The following is a 23,749-nucleotide window of genomic DNA, read 5'->3' as shown; positions in this document are numbered from 1 at the left end:
CCTTCTAAATGTTTTCCTGTAAGGGTCATAGGGAAGGGAAGGGACACTGACAGAACCCAGCCACACATGTCTGCACAGCATCCCCCCAAAGGCTATTTCTCACCTCACTAAACGTCCATCTCTTCCCCTTTGTTTTCTGTTCTGATAACTAGATGTCTTTCTCAGATATAAATACACTGTACAGGCCTATAACTACTTATACAGTGATAAATGCTTTTTTGCTTTTCCCCAAAGAAACATGCAATTCAAGCTGTGAGCTAGGCCAGGCCACTGTTTTGAGGTCCTGCTACAGAACAGTGCTCTCATCTCCAAATGCTGAAGTGGTACATTTGTCACTGCATGCAGCTGGATGGCTAAGATGCCCAGTGGACTCTTTTCCAGGCCTTTGAAACTGAAGTCTCCTAACACCAAGGAGGCATAAGCCTGGCATGAGCCAACTTTATTTTCCTTGAGGCATACTTATGAAAAAGTTCAAAGGAGCACTCTAGAGTAACAGATCATGGAACTACTGAAATGCATAATGACCTTCTTACAGTCATGAGACACTAAGAAAAGTTTTTGCTAGAATTATTTCAGCCCAAACAAACACATATTTTTTTGTTGTTAGGTACCACATGAGTGACTCATTAACTGGGAAAACTCTTATTAATATCATGGTGAGAAAGTTAAATGTGTTTGTGTGTCTTTGCACTGATGTCAAAATTACTGTTTCACTAAACAGGTTCAAATTTATAAATATCTCTGAAGAAAAGAGGTACCATCTGATAATACCCTTCCAAGCTGAAGCCACTCAAAAATTTGTAGGCTTATTCATTAAATCTTAATGTAATAACAAAATTAGCAGAAAAAGTTTAATTTGTTTAAATCATCTTTTGGCTTGTTTTTCTTTCATAATAAATTTCTAATAATGACAATTTTACCTGGTTTAAATATATTGAATTGAGAATTCCAAATATAAAACATAAAAAAGTTCATAATTGAGGTAATTACTCAGATAATTCAGGTCAAAAAGTTCCTCTATTAAGTAACCAGATGGAGGCAAAGTGGGTTTTGAATTTGGGTAATATTCTTATTTCCCACTTAAATTTGTTTCCCTAGATCTAATTGAAACTCAATTTATCACAGGGAGTATTCGGCACAGGGAATATTAGGTCTTATCTACAAACCACAATAAACAAGTCATCACAGCACAAAAAGATATAGGAAGCAATTATCCAATGAATTCAAGGTATGGAAATGCCAAACTGGACAAAATAGGTTCAAAAATTTGGACCACAGTCAAGGTTTGTTTGTGATTATCTGGTGTGTCTATTTAAACAAACTTACTTCAGTGATCAGGTACAATCCAAGCTGAAAGGTCCTATGAAACCACACCTAGTCTACCAATCATGTCAATATTAACAGTTCATTAAAAAATAGTAAGTGACACAAAGCCACAGACCTCAAATTCCAATGAGACACCGATTTAGTAGGTTAGGGAATTAATGAAACTAATGTTTTTATAAAATAATAAAGCTTTTCAAATCAAAAAGCTATACGGGTGAAAAATAAGGTTGTGAAAATTTCAAAATGTCAATGGCATAGAAAGCAGTTTTAAACAGATACAAAGATCTTGTATGAGGAGATGCACTTATATCCAACAACAGTTTCCTGGATTATCTGCATATGAATAAATGTTTCTCAGGATGCTTGCTCCTAAAACTACTTTTATCAAAGAACTTCTCCTTTAAGTACTGCATATAAGTGCTTTCTACATTTTGGGTTTTCCCATCTGCCTGAAGATGGTATTTGAGGTTCCATGTTTCTTCTGACCCATTTCTGAACACAAATATCTATTTTTAGTAGTTTTACTGTTAAAATCTGGTAGCAGGAACTCAAAACTTGGTTACGTAAGCAGAAGAGAGAAGTGCCAGAGCCACTGAGAAGAAGACATGCGGCATTGCTTACTTAAATCCCCATCCTGTGCCCCCCAGGACAATAGCTGCTACCAGGATGGCCCCAGCGATGGAGCCTATTATGAGATTGGTGGCACTAGGACCTGTGGCAGAGGATCATGGGAAGAAAGTCAGATGAGCTGACCACTTTCATTACCACCAGCGACAGGCAGATAAGCAGTTACAGGAAGTAAATCCCCTCTGAAAAAGATCACTAAACACTTAAATATCGCCCTTGTTTATAGACAGCTACTGCTTCGATCCGTCTGCCTATAAATCTCAAGTTTCTGCACCACTGACAGAATAAGTTCCATTCCATTCACCTTCCGCAGAATCTGAAGAAAGTTACAGATGCCCACTTGCTGCCGTCGCCCATCTTTTTTTCTCCTCCCCTACCCCAGGATCAGGAAGCAAACAAGTAAAAGAACGAATAAACATGACAGCATTAGAATTCGTACTCTCTGGCTGGCAAATGAAGGCATGAAAAGAAGGAAAAATATTCCACTAAAGTGCTCTTTGCAAGCAGCAGATAAAGTTGTCTAAATGCTAAATTTTTTTATCCCTCATTGAAGACAGTTAAAATTCAGAAGGAAGAAGGACGGTACCAACAAAGATCTAACTGGGAGGCGCTCAAAGATGCTTGTTCATTGCAGAGACCCATAGAGTATTTATACAGCAACATGGAATTCCAAAGACAAGATGCAAAGGAAGCATAAAATTTATTTGAGTGATTTTGGGGAAATAGGATAAAGATTCCTTAAGTTCGACTCGATCTTCAAGTTTCCAGGTATAACTAAGAGAAATTTGAGGCTTGGAGACATTTGAAAAAAAAAAAGAAGTGAGAAGTAAAGACAGCAAGAATGAAAATGCAAAGTGGAATTTTTTTGTCAATTGTTTTAGCAACAGTTGAAACATATAGTAAATCCTCTCCATTCACATGGAAAACACCTTAGCACACTATTTTTAAATCTAAGCAACATTAACTTCAGTACATGAATTATTCTAAGTATCATATCCTCCAGGGAGCTAATATGCAGGCTCAGTGCTCCTAAGAGCAAACTAATTCCAGTCCTATTTATCTCTGTTCCAGAAGTCATGAAACCAATTTTGATAGTTCTCCTAAAATCCTGAATTTGTGCATACATTCATTTTTGTGTAAAAAATTCTCTTTTCTGCTCACATTAGTGCCCTCAGCTGTGTATATAAATGGATGCCACTGCACTAAAACTGTGTACATTATATGTTTTTACTAGGATCATCCAGTGCTGTGCGCATGAGTGGGATAGAGTATAGGGCAATGGGAGTGTCAGGGATGTGGTCTTCACCAGCTCCCGGACAGGGACATGCTCTTAAGATGCACCACTGAGATTCTACAGAACACAAATCTCAGTGGCCCGTAGAGTCCCACTGACAATAATAAATAATTGGGAGAGCAAGAAAAACAGATTACCTACTGTATATTGAGCACTTATATTTACCAGGTACAGTTCTAAGTGCTTGACAAATATTAATATTTCATTTGATCCTCATAAAATCCCTATGAGATAGGAACTATTTTTATTCCTCTTTAATAGATGAAGAAACAGAGGCTTCTAGACATTAATAAGCGACAGAGGCAAAATCTGAACACAGATTTGTCTGACTCTCAAGCTTATGCTACAAACTGAGGGGCAGCCAACTACAGCCCACAGGCCAAATTTGTCCCTGATGAATGTTTTGGCAAAGAAATTTTATAGGAACATGGTCACGATCACTGGTTTACATACTGTTTATGGCTGATTTCAGGCAGAGACAGCAGAGGTAGAACACAAGGCTATGACAGACACCCTGAAAAGTCAAAACAACTTACTATCTTTACACAAAGATTGCTAAACGTTATCCCACTTAGCTGTGTTTCCTTCCCACATTTCTTTTTCTGCTCTTTTTTTTAATACAGTTGATTAACATCGTTGTGTTCATTTCAAGTATACAGGAAAGTGATTCAGTTATATGTTTACATGTATCCATTTTTTTTTTTTTCAAAATCTTTTCCCATTTAGGTTACAGAATATTGAGCAGAGTTCTCTGGGCTATACAGTAGGTCCTATTGGTTACATAGTTTAAATACAGTAGTACTTATGTGGACTTACCTGTCACACCCAAAAATAGCCACACACTTGCAACAGTGGAAGAGTAGATAAAACAAAGGTTGGTAACAAAGACTACGCTTTACACAACTGGCTTCAATTTTGCCCAGCTCTAAGACTCCAAGGGGAATTTGTTAAAATGTATCCATTTCATTAGTACATTGCAGTTATGGCCAATAAATAATATTAAAAAAGGAACTGGGATGACTTTTTTGAAAACTACCTTTTTTCAAGGAAGAATTTCACATAAATGTATATAAAGAATTTCTCTTGGAAATGAAATGTTGCTTCTGTATATAATCCAATTAACACACCCAAAGTGAAATTTTATAGGACAAAGTTCTTGCTTTCTCTAAGTATTTTAGCTGTATCATATATAAGTAAGTGAGGAGAAATAAAATATTTATTTTCTAACAAGTGAAGAGAAATAAAATATCTTTTCCAATATTTCTAGCTTCCTGGGGTTAATTAGCCTCACAGTCCATAGAGATGGGATGTAAAGATCCCATCTAGACAAAAAGATCCCAGTCTAGACAAAGCCCTCTGATGCAGGGGAGAGAAAGTTTAGTAAATCTACAGTGGAAAGTGTGACTTCTGGACTTGTTCCTCTGTTCATGTTAATTCAGTGTCTAGATCTCCCAGGCCCATACTGTACCATGTGTGGCCACTAATGGGACTACAGAGAAACGTGAGTGATGTTAGCAACATGCCCAGGGTTTGGGGAGGTTGTTGAATAGAGGCTATTTGTGATTTCTTAAAATACTAGGAATTCATTCCCCAGCCACTGGGAAATGTTATCACCACTACACTCAATAGAAAAGACAGCATGTATTGGGAGTATTTCTATTATTTGTATATGCTCTCTCTGTAATTAGAGGGGAAAAAAATATCAGGATAATCTTCTAGTCTACAGATTAGCAATCTCATAAGAGCAATACCCCATGGAGAACTGACAGCTGTTGTGAGGATGTGGATCAAGTACAAAGCAACGTAAATAAAAGCACCAACGAGGAGAGCTGTATTTCTGTGTAGGGCAAGTGGCATGCAGTAGACTTATTTATACACTGGTTATTCTTTAAGACAAACGCACCAGATTACTTGCAACTGTTCACCTAAGGTTTTGTAGGTTTGCACTAAATATCTGTTTTTTCTCGATGCTCTTTGTTTACAAATATTTATGTAAACCTTGGATTTGAGTGATTAACTATTCTATAAGAAGAAAATAAGGACAGTATTGTAGATGTATTTTAAAAAAAAACGGTGAACTAAATAACTTCTTTAAAAAAAAAATTAAGCTGAAGCCTCCTATATCACTCTAAATAAACAGAGCAAATGTTAGTGGCTACATTTGGATTTTCTTTAAAAGGAGCTACAACTGTTGATAATTTCTAGCTGTATATGTGGATCTATTTGACTACTGATGGAGAAGGAAATGGCAACCCACTCCAGTAGTCTTGCTTGGGAAATTCCACGAACAGAAGAGGCTGGTGGGTTACAGTCCATTGAGTAACAAGAGTTGGACTTAGCAATTAGACCATTTGACTGTGAAGATTAAATTTGTTATAAGATTCCTAACAAAACCCTCATAGAAAAGCATTTATGTTAATGGTTTGTCAAAAAAAGATTTGTTATTTTAAAATACCTTTTATAAATGGAGAAGCAGTGAAAGCTTTGGGACCATTGCCTTAATTGTGAAGACATCATAAGCACCCCAATATTATTTTATGCCCCACATTGTTCCAGACAGGAGAAGGTTTTCCACTGCACAAGAAAACCACAGGACACAAACACATTCAAATCACACCACAAGGGGCACACAGCAACAAGACAACACATGGGGGAGTCGGGTGCCAAGGATCAGCTCACACACCGGGGATCAAACAGAACACTCTGAAACTCAGAAAGATGCTTACTCTATTCCCCACCCTGTGCCTCCAAAAATCACCCCAAGGGCCAGAATGGTGCCAGCCACAGCACCTATTAGCCTGCTTGTGGCCATGTTCACTGTGTGGAGGGAAAACGGAGAGTGTTTAACAAAGGAAATTAATTACACACTGATATCACTAACATACAACATAACCTGTTCAGGAAATGCTTTGAAAGTCAAATATTGAGATCTTTGCCTGAAGATTTGAAATTAAGATCTACATACACATTGCAAATATTTGAGAATAATTCTGAATGTATCTTCAAATTCCACAAACCCTACTTAAAACATAGTCTCTTATACGTTCAACATGTATAATAAATAATCCAATTTGAGTTATAGGTCCTACATGGAGTGAGATAAAATTAAAGTATGATTTTAATTGCATAGCAGCAAATCTGTGTTTTTGTTATAAAAGCAGTGAACCATTAGTATACTTTTTATAAACTTCTCAAACTGCAAAGTATGCCTAAGAAGCTATATCTTTTTTAAAACTCAGAACTTATCATTCGAATTTTATGAACATACTTACAAATTTAAAATAGAGTTATCTTTAAAACGAACTGCATTTGCAGCCAGAAAATTATTTTATCTGGAAAAGTATATTTCAAATAACCTGCAGTGTTTGGGACATACATAGTACTGGAACACTTTTAGTTTTTCTATAGTTTCCAGGGTATAAACTATGTGCTGAGAGAAAGTTAGGGTCTCAATGATGCTGTAGCAATTGCTTCAGACGACCCAGCAGTGTTTGACTCAGTGGAGACACTCCATCCCCACACATCAAAGCTTCTGTGAATAGATTTTGAATATTGCAAAATGGGCCTGGAGTGAGCACAGGTCCCTAGTGCTCCCTAATTGGGCAAGATGAAATTTAGTGTTGGAGGAAGGCAGGTTATTTAGGGTTGAGTGTGTTTGTGAGTCTGTGTCCGTGACTATGCATGCAAACCTACAGACAAAAATGCACTTTAACTCACATTTCTGTATGAACCAAAAATACTGGTTCCCTTCACTTTAACAATGAAAATTAAAAAATTTGTTCCCACAAGGCTGTATTCACATAAATTGTGTGCTCTGAGACATAAGGAAACACACAAAGAACCACGACTCAAAGTCACAATTTTTTAAGGCTTAATATGGGGTTCATTGACCTTTTTAGCTAAATATTCTCCCAAAGAAGAGAGAGGACCTTGAATGTGTAAACCTGATGAGCAACTATATAATTACTTCATTTTATCACAGAGTAAATAGTATGAGTCAGATAGTCTAGCTTTATCATTAACTAAAAACAACCTGAGTTATTCTTCAAATAACAAAAAACAATAGGGAACACAACAAAAAACAGAGAAAGCCTCTGGAGAGCACTGAGGGGAAGAAAAGAAGACCAACATATAAGGTGATGGTAACAGTCTTCAAGGGTTCCCCACGGCTCAGTGGTCAAGACTCCGCCTGCAATGCAGGAGACTCGGAAGACTTGGGTTTGATCTTTGGGTCTGAAAGATCCCCTGGAGGAGGAAATGACAACCCAGTCCAGCATTCCCGCCTGAAAAATCCCACGGACAGAGTAGCCTGGTGGGCTACAGTTCAAAGGGTTGCAAAGAATCGGACACAGCTGAGAACTAAGCAATGTTTTTCAAATATGACAATCCCTTATAATTCAATATAACCTAAATAAGAGCTCAGACTTCCAAATTGTGGAGGTAAATACTGAGATGAAATGTATTCCAGATAGACTGCCTCTTTTTTTTTTTTTTTTTTTTTGAGGCCATAGAAAATCATTGCTTTCAGAATACTAAATTAACTAGGACGCATCATGTTATATATATACTTTTTGTTAGGCATTGTCCCTCAGACCCAAAATATATGAGAGTCTGATTACCTCTTTAATATTTTATAAAAGCTGTATGTGCTAAATTATAGGAAACTAACATATCCCTTTCACATGGTAAAGAATCCCTTTAAAACATAATGCTGAATGAATATTTGTTATTTTTATAATAACTATGAGAGTGATAAATAACAACATCTATTTTAAAAGGCTTTTTCTATTTGCTCTGGATGTAATTTCTCACCACAGAATCCAGAGAATTAGGCAATTGATCACGCAGGTGTTAGAAACAACCAGATGAACACGATTCCACAGACGCTTCAAATATGTATTCGAGATAAACAGATATAATCTGTAATCTCCCCTGGGCAAGAGCAATTATCTCCAATTCTTAACTGATGGGTACTCAACACCAAAACAAGATAAAAGTAAGTGGAAAAACAGCTTTTTCAAAAATATCCTTTCCCCTCTTTGTTCTCCTGCCCTCCCACTACTTTTTAACTAAAAAATATATGCAAAATTCATTTGATTCTTTATCATGACACTTAACAGGCTTATCTCTTCCAGTAGGTAGCAACTCAACCTGTTTTCAAACGGACATGAATTTACTGAGTGGCTCATAGGTGGATGGATGTGTACTGCTGCTGCTGCTAAGTCGCTTCAGTCATGTCCGACTCTGTGTGACCCCACAGGCTCCCCCGTCCCTGGGATTCTCCGGGCAAGACACTGGAGTGGGTTGCCATTTCCTTCTCCAATGCATGAAAGTGAAAAGTGAAAGTGAAGTTGCTCAGTCGTGTCCAACTCATCACGACCCCATGGACTGCAGCCTACCAGGCTCCTCCATCTGTGGGATTTTCCAGGCAAGAGTACTGGAGTGGGGTGCCAATGCCTTCTCCAATGGATGTGTACAGGGGATATTTAAAAACTAAGGTCTCAGCTGCTCTTCCCAGCTAAAAAGAATTTATCTTCTTATTGAAAAAAATTTTCTCAGGCCTTCGGGGACCTATAATCTAGTTTTACTTCCCTACTAATTTATTTATTATGTAACTGTATTTGTTCATTCATTCAGTATCTATGAAAAGGTTTTGTTGTTGTTGTTCCAGAAACCATGCTGGTGATACACCTTATTTTTCTCTTCATCCTGCCAAACCTAGAAAGCTTGCAGATTCTAGCTAACAACACAATCATATTAGGAACTTAAGTTTGCTCTCCAACCCTTCACCGCACTTACTTTTCATTTAACTTGAAACTGTTATGGAAGCTGTTTATTACTTAGCAGTATGTTTTCACTTTTGTTTTCTTATTTCTGTTATTTGTTAGTTATTATTTTTAATCTTGGTCCTAGCTATCATATGTGCTAAAAGGTAGAATTTTTTAAATTAACTTATTTAATTGGAGACTAATTGCTTTACAATATTGTGGTGGGTTTTGTCATACATTGACATGCATCAGCCACGGGTGTACATGTAAAAGGTAGAATTTTTGAGAAGTGTGTAACATTAATAAGAACTAAGAATTTTCTCCTTTCCTCAGGAATTTCTATTTTATATGTAGAATTCTTTCACAGACAAGTCATGCTTCAGACACTTTGAAACTGTTTTTGAAACTGAGTGGTTGATTTTTTTTTTTCTTTTCTTACTTTTAGAGACTTTCTGAAACAAAAGGCTGCAGTATTTCATCTATATGACTCCAATGAACCAAAAAGGGCTACAATCCTGCATCCTTAAATACTTTGAAGGCCGGAGGCATCAAAGACATCATTTGTACTCTATGGACCAAAGTTCTTTCTGCAGAGATTTAGTATTTTGTTAAAATTTAAGATTAGAAATAAATACTAAATATATTCTTTATACTTTAGAGTATAATATTAGCATGATAGATATTTTATCAAGCTCTACAATTCAGTATTTAGATGTATAACCAGATGTGCTTACTCTTCTACATAAAATTTTTAAAAATTGAGTCATTTTTTGACACATTGGGATAAATGTCAGAAAGGATAAAAAAATTATTTTTTATAAGAATAATATTTGTTTATGCTCTCAATGAAAATATCATGGAGTTTTTCTGAACTCAAAGTAAACTCAAAATTATCACAAAAATTTTAAACTTAGTAAATCCTTATGTTATTGATGAAGCCATCGGTAATGAGAAAAATACTGAGATGGTACATAATTATATAGAGCATAATTATATATGACAATCATAACTTCTCATACCTAATCATCTGAATTACAAAATCAAGGATTTCTGCACTCACAAAGAAAGTCATCAAAAAACACACGCAAAGGTAAACACTAAATTATACTCCTCAATGTAGACTTAGAAATTGCTGTTTTCAAAATACTAAATGCTAACAATATAATACTTCCTTTGACAAGTAATGTATCAGTTAATAAGCTTAATCATTACTGATTTTTTTAACCCTTCTACTTAGTACTGTTATACAAACTAGCAGAATAACTTAACACCCAGTTTTAACTCAGGCTGTGTGCAATAACAAAAAAAAACATATTGGGCTGAAGATCAGGTGATGTAGGTTTATTCTTGGCTCTACACCTAAGTAGCTGTTAACCTTATTAATTAAGCTAGTTTTCTCATTTTTAGAAGAGTGGGTCTGAACTGAATTGCCCCTAAGGCCCTTCTATCTCTGATCTGATTACTATTGTCATGATGACAGCATCTGACCAGAGCTTCCCAGGACCATTCTTTGACTTTATATATATCAGGGAAAATATCTGATATGTTCCAGTTTCTTCTCTTCCCTCCTACAAGGTGTTGCAAACCATCCAATGAGAAAAGTTGCATCGTATCCTATAATAAAGCAAAGTCACTCAGTCGAATCTGACAGCACTGTGCAAAGATGCCTACACAACACAAAAATTACCAGTTGACATGGCTCTCCCTATAACAGGTGGAAATTCAAGGTCTTAGAATTCAAACATATTCTTCCCTCATAGAACAGGCCAAAATAATTTCTTTCAGGGAGTTTAATGGAAACAAGTTGGGAGAAGAGGGACAGAAGCCTCTTTGCAGGTAAAATGAACAACAGTGTAGAAAACATGAGTCACGTAATATGTAATAGAAAAATCTTTTTCTAAAAATCTCGCTCACATGATTTTTTGCTTTAAGAGCCTATTTCTTGTCTTTTAATAATTTTAATTTGAAAGCTGGAGCAAATTATCTTCCATGCTTTAAACAGTGGGTCAACAATGGACAACTTGAGCCAGTGCAGACTGACTTCAATGACAATACTTTCCTGTGTGTTATTCATCCCTACCCAGATGAAGTTGAATTTTTATTCTTTTAGTAACCTGTAGTTAAAATGAAAGAAATACTGAAAACACATTGGTTCGTTTCTCATTTCCTCGAATCAAAGAGTCACAGAATTCACCTTTAGTTTTTACTAATTTAATTTTGATCCAAAGAGATGTAGTTGGGTACAATTCATCTTTTATGATAAAATCTCATGATTTAAAAAGAAATATTTTCATTCTGTTTCTTAAATTTTTTTTCTTCTTAACAAGGAAGTACATTGAAATTAAACAAGTATTTTTTAATACCCACTCACCATATCTCTACAGAAAAGCCCTTATCTACAAATATGACAAGTTAGTTCATTGTGGATGTTGCTCATTATTTATGGCAAGTATTTAGGGAGGGTCCAAAGACTGTGCTCAGTAAGTCAAGTGTCAACCAAACTAATCCAGTCATGAGAAAATGCAGAACATGAAGTTATAGAGAAAAACCTTGGCACCTCACACAGGTGTTGAACCTACAGTCAGGGAAGTACTGATGGTTTCAGTACCTTGAGTTTGTTACCTGTTACTCTTCAGTAAGGCAATACAACAAATGGATTCTGATAAACTGAAAATCAGTGTTAACATGCACCATTTCACTTCTTTTACATATTCCCAAATAGAAGGGATACAGTATTCATAGAGTGCCTACCATGTGCAAGGATGTGCTGACTTTTAAATAGTATAGAATCAATAAATATTTGCTATCTGGATTTTAAAAACAGAAGTAAAGAATCTAGTTTATCTCTTACCATCTTCTTTAATCAGAATATCAAAATTAAAACTATAAAATCTACAGTAAAGTGTTTAAATTTTCATTTCAGTTGTTTTCCATTTTCCTAGTGTATTAATGGAATTTTCTATAGAGGCTGAAAAGATATAAATGGACAGTACAGATAGAGCCATTATTAGTTGTTCTAAAACTGTTTGACTTTTTCTGGAAATCTGATAATTTACAATAGTAACTGCTCTTTATTTATATCAATTAATACCTTTTTTTCAAATGAATCAAGATTATTAAAGACTCATGAAGATTTTAACAATTTTAGAACCCATGGGTAGGTTTATTCAAATGATTCCACTGTCTTCATTAAGAATTAAGTAACAAAGAAAATATGCAACAGGAAAGAAATAAACCAGAATGCTAATATTGATTACCTCTGAGTTACTAGATTAAGAGGGATTTTTACCTTCTTTTTAACCTTTTCTGTATTTTCAAAATTTTCTATAATAAACATGTATTACTTGAATGATCAAAAAGGTTATCTTTAAAAGATAACGAAGACCAGCACCACATTAAATGGGAAAAAAGCAGAACAAAACAAAAGGCAGCTAGGGATCTTCTCTTCTCTAGAATGTACTTGTTTATTTTATGCCTTCAAATAAGTTTTTTAGGCATGGGTGAGTGAAGGAATGGAGAAGAGAGAGAACAAATTAATAATTCCTTATGAAAAAGAACAAAGTCTAAGCCACTTCAGCTGTGCTCATCTGTTCAGGCATACTTACACATCACTTGAGAAAACAGCATTTAGATCTTTAAGAGAATCACAGACATGGAGAGAAAATTTGGAAAGAATGAATCTCTCCTTGTCAGAAGCTAAATATTCTCTAAATCGAAGTTCTGAAGGTGGATCCGAGAATTTTTCATACTAATTTTAAAGCAATAAAAGACTAAATGTAAAAGTGGAATTCGTTCCTTTTTTATAATGGTTCCTTTTTATAACTAGAAGGAGAACAGAAATAGATTGTGAGGGTGTGCTTGTGATTCTTATAGAATGTTAACATCGTGGCATAATAAGCAAATGCATGAAGTGTTTTAACACCCACTCCTACTGAACATTACACATGCATGCAAATCAGCCTGAATCTCTTCAGGAACTGAGGACTATGGAACTTTATATACTTTCGAAATCATAGCTTCCCGTATGGACAGTACTGAAGCTTGAGTTTAAAGGCGCTTTCATCCAAAATTAAGCAGATCAAAATGACACTATTTCTATATGTATTTTTACTACCTGCAGGAAAAAAGTATGATAGTTATTTATGAAATACTGTTAGCAGTACCATGAGAAGGAAGAACCTGATGTATAATACAATGCCCACTGGTGTACAGTATCCTTTCCAATGATTTTTTGGTTTCTCAGGTACAATATTATAGTAAGTCTACTGTAATTGATGACTTCACCAGCTCTTTGAAAATCATAAAAGGGGTTGGGAATGGGGAGAATAAGGAGAAAGTGACTACCACATTTAGATGACACAGGCTACATTATAACACGGTAGCAGAAGGCCTGAGATCGGGCATTTGCGATCTCAGGTTACCTGAGATCCTGGCCCAGCCCTGCCTCTGGTTACCTTAGTAACCATAGGATGTCACTTGACCTCAGGGACTGAGAGTTCCCATCTGCAAAATGAGGGTGGTTCTAGATGGCCACTGAGTCTGCTTCCAATTCTAAAATTCTCATTTTTCTCCTTTTAATGTTGATTAAAACAAAGGTCCAGATCTTTCAAGTTTGCTTTGCCGTGTTAAAGTTCTGTGAAGAATTCCAGTTTCTTCCTAATCAAAGTGTGCTTAAACAGAACACAGGAGACTACAACTTCCCTCCAGAAGAACTCAAGTATTGAGGAATGACCAGAGTCTCATGTAAGTGAAAAAGAGTTCATCTATTTAAAAAACTGATTTAGCTTCAACCAACTATAAAATGATTAACATTTGTGATTATGGAAGAATGAGATTTACAGGAAAGAAAGGAAATTGGTGTATTTACCTCTTCCTAATTCCAGTTCTAGACTAAGGGGTAACTTAAGCAATTTTTTCAATGTCATATCCAAGAACCCTTAATTTTGCGGGAACATGAATCAGACATTTTTATGACAAAAAGAGATATTCTTATGTGTCTCCAGAAAACCTATGAACTTGTTATATTGGCACCTGGAAGGATACTAATGAATTCAGTATGCAAGGAATTGAAACTGAAATCACACAAACCCTTGGGTCCTTCGTCTTTGGGGGGGTGCAGGTTCCTAACTGGATCCCGGATACTGCAGTCTGTCCCTGCCCAGGTGAAATCGCAGATGCAGGTGGCTTCATTACTACACACCTGTAAGAACAAAGAACAGAGATGGGGCATTTTCACCATACTTGGTAGAATGATGGTGGTAAATGTAAAAGACACATGGGACAGGGTAGAAGCTTTAAAACCATTTGAAATTTTTAAGTCTCCCCTGGTTTTGTTTTTTGGGTTTTGTTTTTGTTTTTTATTTTTGGTTGTGCTGGGTCTTCGCTGCTGCACAGGCTTTTTCTCTAACTGCAGTGAGCGGGAGCTAGTCTCTAGTTGCCCTGCATGGGCTTCTCATCGCAGTGTCTTCTCTTGTCGCAGAGCATGAGCTCTATGGCATGTGAGCTTCAGAGTTGCGGCACGTGGGCTCAGTAGCTGAAGGTTGGAGGCTCTAGAGCACAGGCCCAGTAGTTGTGGTGCACGGGCTTAGCTGTTCTGTGGCATGTGGGATCTTCCCAGACCAGGAGGATTCTTAGCACTGATCCACCAGCGAAGCCCCTCCCCTGGTTCTGAATACTAGACATTGTATAGATCCAATACTTGGGTGATATTTTTTCAGTTAATCTTAGAAAAATCAAAGATTAAAAGGAAGAAATTTTCAAATTAAATGTTAATTACTGGTGTTGATATTATTTAAGTACACACATCTGACAAGGTAGCTTTTTCAGAAGTAGTTGCTTCTAGAAACATACCTTAGAAACAATATGCTTAATTCAAGAAATTAATACATGTTGGATTTAAAAGGCATTGCCAGAGATGAAGTACCAGGAGACATAAATCACCAACGCACTGCATTACCTCATCGTGCCCAACACAGCAGTCATTCGGTGGTGCCCTCCCAGCCAAACAAGCTCCCCACCACCACCACCTTCCCTGTCTGCCTGCAGTGTCACTCCCCGCTCAGTCAGCCTGGCTGAAGACCCTCCTAGAGTGATCTCTGCCCTCTCTCTGCCCCTGGAATGGACCTGTAATTTAGATGGAATAAATAACCATCCACAAACTGGAGACAGAGTAGTTTAAATCCCTATCTGCCTGTGACATACATTCAGAGATAGATTGTTTAGAGATGATAAAATTGAATTTAAGCTTATGGATATAAGAAGCTCTTTAATCTGAAATGATATAATGTGATGATGATAATTAACACACTGAATTTAAGCTTTTATCCAACAAGATGAAGAAGTCGGGGTGGGTAATGGAGAATCATGAACCTTTTTATGCATTAAGTTTTATATATAATGTTTTCAGAGCAATAACTGAGTAGCTGAGTGGTCTGCCCAGTGCTTTTACTTCTGTTATTGTTTTTAGTAGCTAAGTCATATCCAACTCTCCTGCAACCCCATGGACTGTAGCCCACCAGGCTTCTCTGTCCCTCAGATTTCCCAGGCAGGAATACTCAGTGGGTTGCCGTTTCCTTCTCCAGGAGAACTTCCTGGCCCAGGGATCAAACCTGCATCTCCTGCATTGGAAGGCGGATTCTTTACCACTGAGCCACCAGGGAAGCTTTTAATTTACTATAGCAATTATTGAATATTTACTACATTGATTATGTGCTAGGTACTTATACTCAGTGCTTTGTGCATAACATCTCATTTAATCACTAGCACCCTGATGATTGAGAGAGGCTGAGTGACTTGCCCAAAGTAACTGGGATAAAAAGAAGCAGAGTCAGGATTCAAACTCGGGGTCCTTTCTAGCCACAAAATCCACACTCTTGATCATTAGTCTCTACTACCTGCTCGTGAGTCTAAGTCATTGGGCATAAGCTCCTTATGCCTTTCTACCTTGTGTGTGACATATCACTCATTTAGTTATCTATATTTTGGATTATTTTTACCTTTGCTGCAGCATCTTCCTTTGATATGATCGCTCTGAGTTTCTTCATGTCTTTTACCATTTTTGAATTCTGTATAAATTTTGAACTATCTTTCTTCTACTAAATCCAATTTAAATAATCACTAAAATGTGTTTTTAGGTAATAAACTTAGGTTTGCTAGGAAGTACCTGCCCCAACACTTTGTGCCCAGAATTTAAAGATACATGCAGGTGTGTGTAGAGAGCACATCTTCTCTTTTGCTGGCAATGGTCCAAGCATAACTGTCCAACTTTAAACATGTGAATTATAGCAGTGATCCAACCTCTAGTCTAGTGTGATCTTCAACACATAGATACTCAGTATGCACGTTGAGTAGTTGAGGAGCTGAAAGGGAATTACTGAAAAGTGTAAATTATTATGAATGGTGCAAAGCAGTCACATAGGGTCTATAGTTTCTTTAGGAATCACATCATTTTTCTACTAACTCCTTGGATTCCAAAAGACTGTGGTGAATAAAAATACACAAAGTGATAAAAAAAAAACCAACAAAACTAAAACCATATCAACACATTTAGGTGTTAGTCTTAGAAGATAAGGATATAAGGAAAAAATCATAGTCAGTGCCTAGAGTCACAGAAGGAGAATGGCTGGACCAGAAGTCCAACCACTGTGAACTTAGAGGATGTTAGACAAGGAAGATTTGAGCTGGACACTGATGTCTACTTACCCCATGGCCTGAACACACTTTACCCTTGGAATCGAGGGGGCAGCTGCTCATATTTAGGGCCTGAATCTGTAGACACTTCCGTTCTAAACACATCATAGATGGGCCACATGGTGTTCCATCTTCGACATAGCCCACATCTGTATCATCATCTAAAACCACATGAGCACCACTAAAAAGAAAAAGATAGTCATACAGTCATTAGCACCACACTTGGAAATATACCACCAACATGAGTGAGGTTTGCTATTCAGGAAACTGAAGAGGCTGTCAGTGGACGTGGATTTCTCCTAGCATTTCTCGACTTTTCCTTGCACCCTTTCTCCACCTCCCCTTAGTAAGAGAGCATGATAAAAGAAACTGCCTTTCAGTAGCATTATTGCTCTGCACTTCATCAGAACAAAAATATGTCGTTTGCACGAAGTGTGTTCTAAACCTTTCCTTGTTTGCAAGCCAACGTTAAGACTAAAGGAGACGTGTGCATAAGAACAACAGAAGCAATCCTATCATTAACACTCCAAGACACTCTGATACAAAAAGGCAGGTGTTGGGCATAGAAAGCAACTGAAAACATCTGGAAAATTATTACTTTAGAGGGCTGGATTATTCATGGTTGAAAAAAACAAGCCGATTCCTCTCTATTGATACATACTTCTAAAATCTCAAAGCTAAGGACAACTGGAATTTGAATAATAATCAATGTTATAATTACTAACTAGATACCTTGCTTAATATTTTTAAAATATTAAAATAAAATATTTTAATATCTAAAAAATTTTTAAATATACTAGTTTAGACTATAACAATATAATTTAACAAGGTTGTTGCATCTAAAGGTGTGTGAAAACTTACACACTCAAAGGAAGCTTCTGTGCATCAAAGTAACTGCATTTGAAAACTACAAATTTATCCAGGAAGGATCTTCTTGTCTAAGACCCTATTCAAATTGTCTTTAGAGCCATTTAAAAGACAGGAAATCAGCAACCATTTGACCAACATAGCAATATCCAATGTGGCTATCCAGTTGATTTACCAAATTTTGTTCAAAATTATTTAGGGATGATTCTAAATCTTACATTCACCTATGTAAGATGAAGTTTTGCTATTTGGGGGATACTAAAGATAAACATTACATATCCTGAGGGCAATTTGTAGGGGGAATCCCAAAAGTGTTTTGGGCAATGGACATTATCATTTGAATGAGAGCATAGCATCTTAGAATTACAACTCCTTTAATGGGAACAATATTATTTAAAATATAATATGACTCCCAGTGTTAAAAAAAACAAGTCTTGTATCTTCTGTGCCTTGTACTCACAGATAATTGGATATAAAATGATTGACTAGAGCTATAAATATTTTAGTATATACTTTCTATGGGCTTCCCTGGTGGCTCAGATGGTAAAGAATCCACATGCAATGTGAGAGACCTGGGTTTGATCCCTCAGTTGGGAAGATTCCCTGGAGAAGGGAATTGTTACCCACTCCACTATTCTTGCCTGGAGAATTCCATGGACAGAGGAGCCTGGTGGGCTACAGTCCATGGGGTCGCAAAGAGGTGGACACGACTGAGCAACTTTCAGTTTCACTTCACTATACTTTCTATATGTGATTAGGTTTCAATTAATCTTCTAAACCAAGCACATAGAGTATAGCTTAAATTCTCTTTTGTCACAAAAAATAAAACATACAATGTTCAAACAGTGACATATTTTAATGCTCAAAACTTTAATCATATTCAAAATGAATATCATAAAATTCTACTTTTAAAATTATAAATACAAAGAATGTCTCCCTACTAATAACTGGCATAATCTTTAAGCAAATACAATGTCCAAATTGATATATAACTTTGTTTTTTAAATGCCTTTCAATACACAAAGTGATAATAAAATCTAAGTTGCTATTTCTCTCATGAAAAATAGAAATATTTCCCTTGACTTTTTTCTAATTTGTAATTCTCATGATTCATTAGGCTTGCCAACATTTACTGTGTTACCTGCAGTCAATCACCCGGCCTTGGTGGTAGAAGGAAGTTGGGATGATCTCACCCTGAAGTTGACCGATACGTGGCGCTCGAGTAAGGTTGGTGCAGAGTAAAAATCCACAGAACACATCACTGAACATATTAAACAAAAAGGAACAAGACAGGAGGAATCACTGAAAAAATCAAAATTATTTGGTCCACAAATATTTAAAAATGGGAAATATTCCCTTTCCTTCTAAATGAAAACATTTGTTTAGATACTGTTGGTTGGTAAACTGCACCCCCCCACCCCACCGCCCCGCTTCCTAAAAGGATCAAAGCTTGTGTAAGGTAGTAAAGTAACCAGCTCTGAGAGATGGCTCATGACTGGTGTCAGAACCTATCATGACACCCTCATTCTCTACACCCAGTTACTGAGCCATGCCTCCTTCCCATGCTCCTAGAGCTAAGAGTGGCCCTTGGAATGTTGAGATGTGAAGAAAAGCCCAATAGGGAGTTGCTGGGGAGAATTTTATGCTCTGGACAGGCTTTTAGAGCCTGACACGGAGAAGGTCTTTTGTTGCTACCCCTGCTTCCTGCTTTTGAATGCGGAACTTTGGCATTCAGCTTGCAATCGTGAATTCACATGTAAAGATACAAAGTGAACATGCTAAGTAATACAGAGAAGAGAGACAGAAATCATCTGGGTCCTTGGTGACATTGTTAAATGACTCACTCACCATGAGGACACCTACCTCCACAGTATTTGTTAAGTAAACAATGAACTCCTTAAAAAATGTGCAAAGAATTGAAGTGGCATATCACACACATACAATCCATCTCCAGTAAATGCATGAAAATGTACTATTCCATTCATAAATGCAAATTAAAGCCACAATAATAAAGCCATTCACAGTCAGCAGAATACATAAAAAGTCTGATGACACCAAGTGTTAGTGAGAATACAGTACAGTGCAACAAAATGCTCTTATACAAATTATCAATGGTAGCATTTACTAGCAGAGAAGGCAACGGCACCCCACTCCAGTACTCCTGCCTGGAAAATCCCATGGATAGAGGAGCCTGGTAGGCTGCGGTCCATGGGGTCACAAAGAGTTGGACATGACTGAGTAACTTCACTTTCACTTTTCACTTTCATGCATTGGAGAAGGAAATGGCAACCCACTCCAGTGTTCTTGCCTGGAAAATCCCAGGGACAGGGCAGCCTGGTGGGCTGCGGTCTATGGTGTCGCACAGAGTTGGACACGACTGAAGTGACTTAGCAGCAGCAGCATTTACTAGCACAACCATTTTAGAAAATAGTGTCACACCATCTAGTGACACTGAGAATATATATCCCCTATGACTTGGCAATTTTTCTTCCAGGAATGGACTTAGAAAAATATGTACAAATGAGAACTAAGTTACATGTACCAGAATGTTCACAGTAGCATGATTCCTAATAGCCAAGACATGGAAACAATCTAAATGTCTGTCAACACAAAATGGAGAAGGTATATACCTATAAATATGAATGAAAATGAAATAAAAGAATAATAAATATGAATCTACGGCTACACACACCATGGAAAACTCTCAAAATAATGAACTTAAGAAGCAAAATACAAAATAATACATGAAACATGATTCCTTTTATATAAAGCTACCAAAATTTTAGGCAAAGTAAACTGTTTAGGGCTGATAACTTGACCAGTATATGTCTAAAGAAAACTAAGAAAGCAACTGCCATAAAATTGAGGACAACAGTACCTTCAGGAGAGAGACAGGGGTTGTGAGAGTGAAGAATACATCCTGGGATGCACTGTTTCTTGATTCATAGAGGGGTTACATGAAAGTTCACTTTGCATTTATTTGGCAAAATGTATATTTGTGTGTGTGTATATACATATATATGTGTATGTGTGTGTGTGTGTGTGTGTGTGTATTTCCATGTTCAAGGTCAGGAGAGGCGGCAGCGAGGAGATACCCCTCGTCCAAGGTAAGAGAAACCCAAGTAAGACGGTAGCTGTTGCAAGAGGGCATCAGAGGGCAGACACACTGAAATCATAATCAAAGAAAACTAGTCAATCTAATCACACTAGGACCACAGCCTTGTCTAACTCAATGAAACTAAGCCATGCCCTGTGGGGCCACCCAAGATGGGCAGGCATGGTAGAGAGGTCTGACAGAATGTGGTCCACTGGAGAAGGGAATGGCAAACCACTTCAGTATTCTTGCCTTGAGAACCACATGAACAGTATGAAAAGGCAAAATGATAGGATACTGAAAGAGAAACCCCAGGTCAGTAGGTGCCCAATATGCTACTGGAGATCAGTGGAGGAATAACTCCAGAAAGAATGAAGGGATGGAGCCAAAGCAAAAACAATACCCAGTTGTGGATGTGACTGGTGATAGAAGCAAGGTCCGATGCTGTAAAGAGCAATATTGCATAGGAACCTGGAATGTCAGGTCCATGAATCAAGGCAAATTGGAAGTGGTCAAACAGGAGATGGCAAGAGTGAACATCGACATTCTAGGAATCAGTGAACTCAAATGGACTGGAATGGGTGAATTTAACTCAGATGACCATTATATCTACTACTGCGGGCAAGAGTCCCTTAGAAGAAATGGAGTAGCCATCATGGTCAACAAAAGAGTCCGAAATGCAGTACTTGGATGCAATCTCAAAAATGACAGAATGATCTCTGTTCGTCTCCAAGGCAAACCATTTAATATCACAGTAATCCAAGTCTAAGCCCCAACCAGTAACGCTGAAGAAACTGAAGTTGAACGGCTCTATGAAGACCTACAAGACCTTTTAGAACTAACACCCAAAAAAGATGTCCTTTTCATTATAGGGGACTGGAATGCAAAAGTAGGAAGTCAAGAAACACCTGGAGTAACAGGCAAATTTGGCCTTGGAATACGGAATGAAGCAGGGCAAAGACTAATAGAGTTTTGCCAGGAAAATGCACTGGTCGTAGCAAACACCCTCTTCCAACAACACAAGAGAAGACTCTGCTGCTGCTGCTGCTGCTAAGTCGCTTCAGTCGTGTCCGACTCTGTGTGACCCCATAGATGGCAGCCCACCAGGCTCCCCCGTCCCTGGGATTCTCCAGGAAAGAACACTGGAGTGGGTTGCCATTTCCTTCTCCAATGCATGAAAGCGAAAAGTGAAGGTGAAGTCGCTCAGTCGAGCTCGACTCTTAGCGACCCCATGGACTGCAGCCTACCAGGCTCCTCCGTCCATGGGATTTTCCAGGCAAGAGTACTGGAGTGGGGTGCCATTGCCTTCTCCGAGAGAAGACTCTACACATGGACATCACCAGATGGTCAACACCAAAATCAGACTGATTATATTCTTTGCAGCCAAAGATGGAGAAGCTCTATACAGTCAACAAAAACTAGACCAGGAGCTGACTGTGGCTCAGATCATGAACTCCTCATTGCCAAATTCAGACTTAAATTGAAGAAAGTAGGGAAAACCACTAGAGCATTTGGGTATGACCTAAATCAAATCCCTTATGATTATACAGTGGAAATGAGAAACAGATTTAAGGGACTAGATCTGATAGAGTGTCTGATGAACTATGGGTGGAGGTTCGTGACATTGTACAAGAGACAGGGATCAAGACCATCCCCATGGAAAAGAAATGCAAAAAAGCAAAATGGCTGTCTGAGGAGGCCTTACAAATACCTGTGACAAGAAGAGAAGCGAAAAGCAAAGGAGAAAAGGAAAGATATAAGTATCTGAATGCAGAGTTCCAAAGAACAGCAAGGAGAGATAAGAAAGCCTTCCTCAGCGATCAGTGCAAAGAAATAGAGGAAAACAACAGAATGGGAAAGACTAGAGATCTCTTCAAGAAAATTAGAGATACCAAGGGAACATTTCATGCAAACATGGGCTCGATAAAGGACAGAAATGGTATGGACCTAAGAGAAACAGAAGATATTAAGAAGAGGGGGCAAGAATTTTGTACAGAAGAACTGTACAAAAAAGATCTTCATGACCAAGATAATCACGATGTGGTGTGATCACTCACCTAGAGCCAGACATCCTGGAATGTGAAGTCAAGCGGGCCTTAGAAAGCATCACTACGAACAAAGCTAGTGGAGGTGATGGATTTCAAGTTGAGCTATTTCAAATCCTGAAAGATGATGCTGTGAAAGTGCTGCACTCAATATGCCAGCAAATTTGGAAAACTCAGCAGTGGCCACAGGACTGGAAAAGGTCAGTTTTCATTCCAGGCCCAAGGAAAGGCAATGCCAAAGAATGCTCAAACTACCGCACAATTGCATGCATCTCACACGCTAGTAAAGTAATGCTCAAAATTCTCCAAGCCAGGTTTCAGCAATACATGAACCGTGAACTTCCAGATGTTCAAGCTGGTTTTAGAAAAGGCAGAGGAACCAGAGATTAAACTGCCAACATCTGCTGGATCAGCGAAAAAGCAAGAGAGTTCCAGGAAGACATCTATTTCTGCTTTATTGACTATGCCAAAGCCTTTGACTGTGTGGGTCACAATAAACTGTGGAAAATTCTTCAAGAGATGGGAATACCAGACCACCTGACCTGCCTCTTGAGAAACCTGTATGCAGGTCAGGAAGCAACAGTTAGAACTGGACATGGAACAACAGACTGGTTCCAAATAGGAAAAGGAGTCCGTCAAGGCTGTATATTATCACCCTGCTTATTTAACTTCTATGAAGAGTACATCATGAGAAACGCTGGGCTGGAAGTAGCACAAGATGGAATCAAGATTGCCAGGAGAAATATCAATAATCTCAGATATGCAGATGACACCACCCTTATGGCAGGAAGTGAAGAGGAACTGAAAAGCCTCTTGATAAAAGTGAAAGCGGAGAGTGAAAAAGTTGGCTTAAAGCTTAACATTCAGAAAACTAAGATCATGGCATCCCGTCCCATCACTTCATGGGAAATAGATGGGGCAACAGTGGAAACAGTGGCAGACTTTATTTTTGGGGGCTCCAAAATCACTACAGATGGTGACTGCAGCCATGAAATTAAAAGACGCTTACTCCTTGGAAGAAAAGTTATGACCAACCTAG

General features: G+C 37.7%; 1 protein-coding gene across 7 annotated transcripts in view; it reads right to left on the bottom strand.

The window, feature by feature from the left end:
* The window catches only part of ADAM23 (ADAM metallopeptidase domain 23), a 214,841-nt gene that overhangs the window by 28,032 nt on the left and 163,060 nt on the right, over positions 1-23,749 (bottom strand). For 3 of the 7 annotated variants that reach the window (XM_027565389.1, XM_027565398.1, XM_027565417.1), the window contains exons 22-25: positions 18,713-18,832; positions 16,717-16,885; positions 14,104-14,215; positions 1,948-2,038 (exon numbers count right to left, since the gene is read on the bottom strand). In XM_027565389.1, the coding sequence (XP_027421190.1) occupies positions 1,948-2,038; positions 14,104-14,215; positions 16,717-16,885; positions 18,713-18,832 (492 nt within the window). Of the gene's footprint in view, positions 1-1,947; positions 2,039-5,973; positions 6,065-14,103; positions 14,216-16,716; positions 16,886-18,712; positions 18,833-23,749 lie in introns of all 7 variants that reach the window. The other 4 variants (XM_027565436.1, XM_027565415.1, XM_027565427.1 and 1 more) reach the window with 2 other exon arrangements.

Source organism: Bos indicus x Bos taurus, chromosome 2 (genome assembly GCF_003369695.1).
Source record: "Bos indicus x Bos taurus breed Angus x Brahman F1 hybrid chromosome 2, Bos_hybrid_MaternalHap_v2.0, whole genome shotgun sequence".
NCBI classification, from domain to species: Eukaryota; Metazoa; Chordata; class Mammalia; order Artiodactyla; family Bovidae; genus Bos; species Bos indicus x Bos taurus.
The sequence above is the reverse complement of the archived record's forward strand: the minus strand, read 5'-3'. Positions and strand labels throughout refer to the sequence as shown.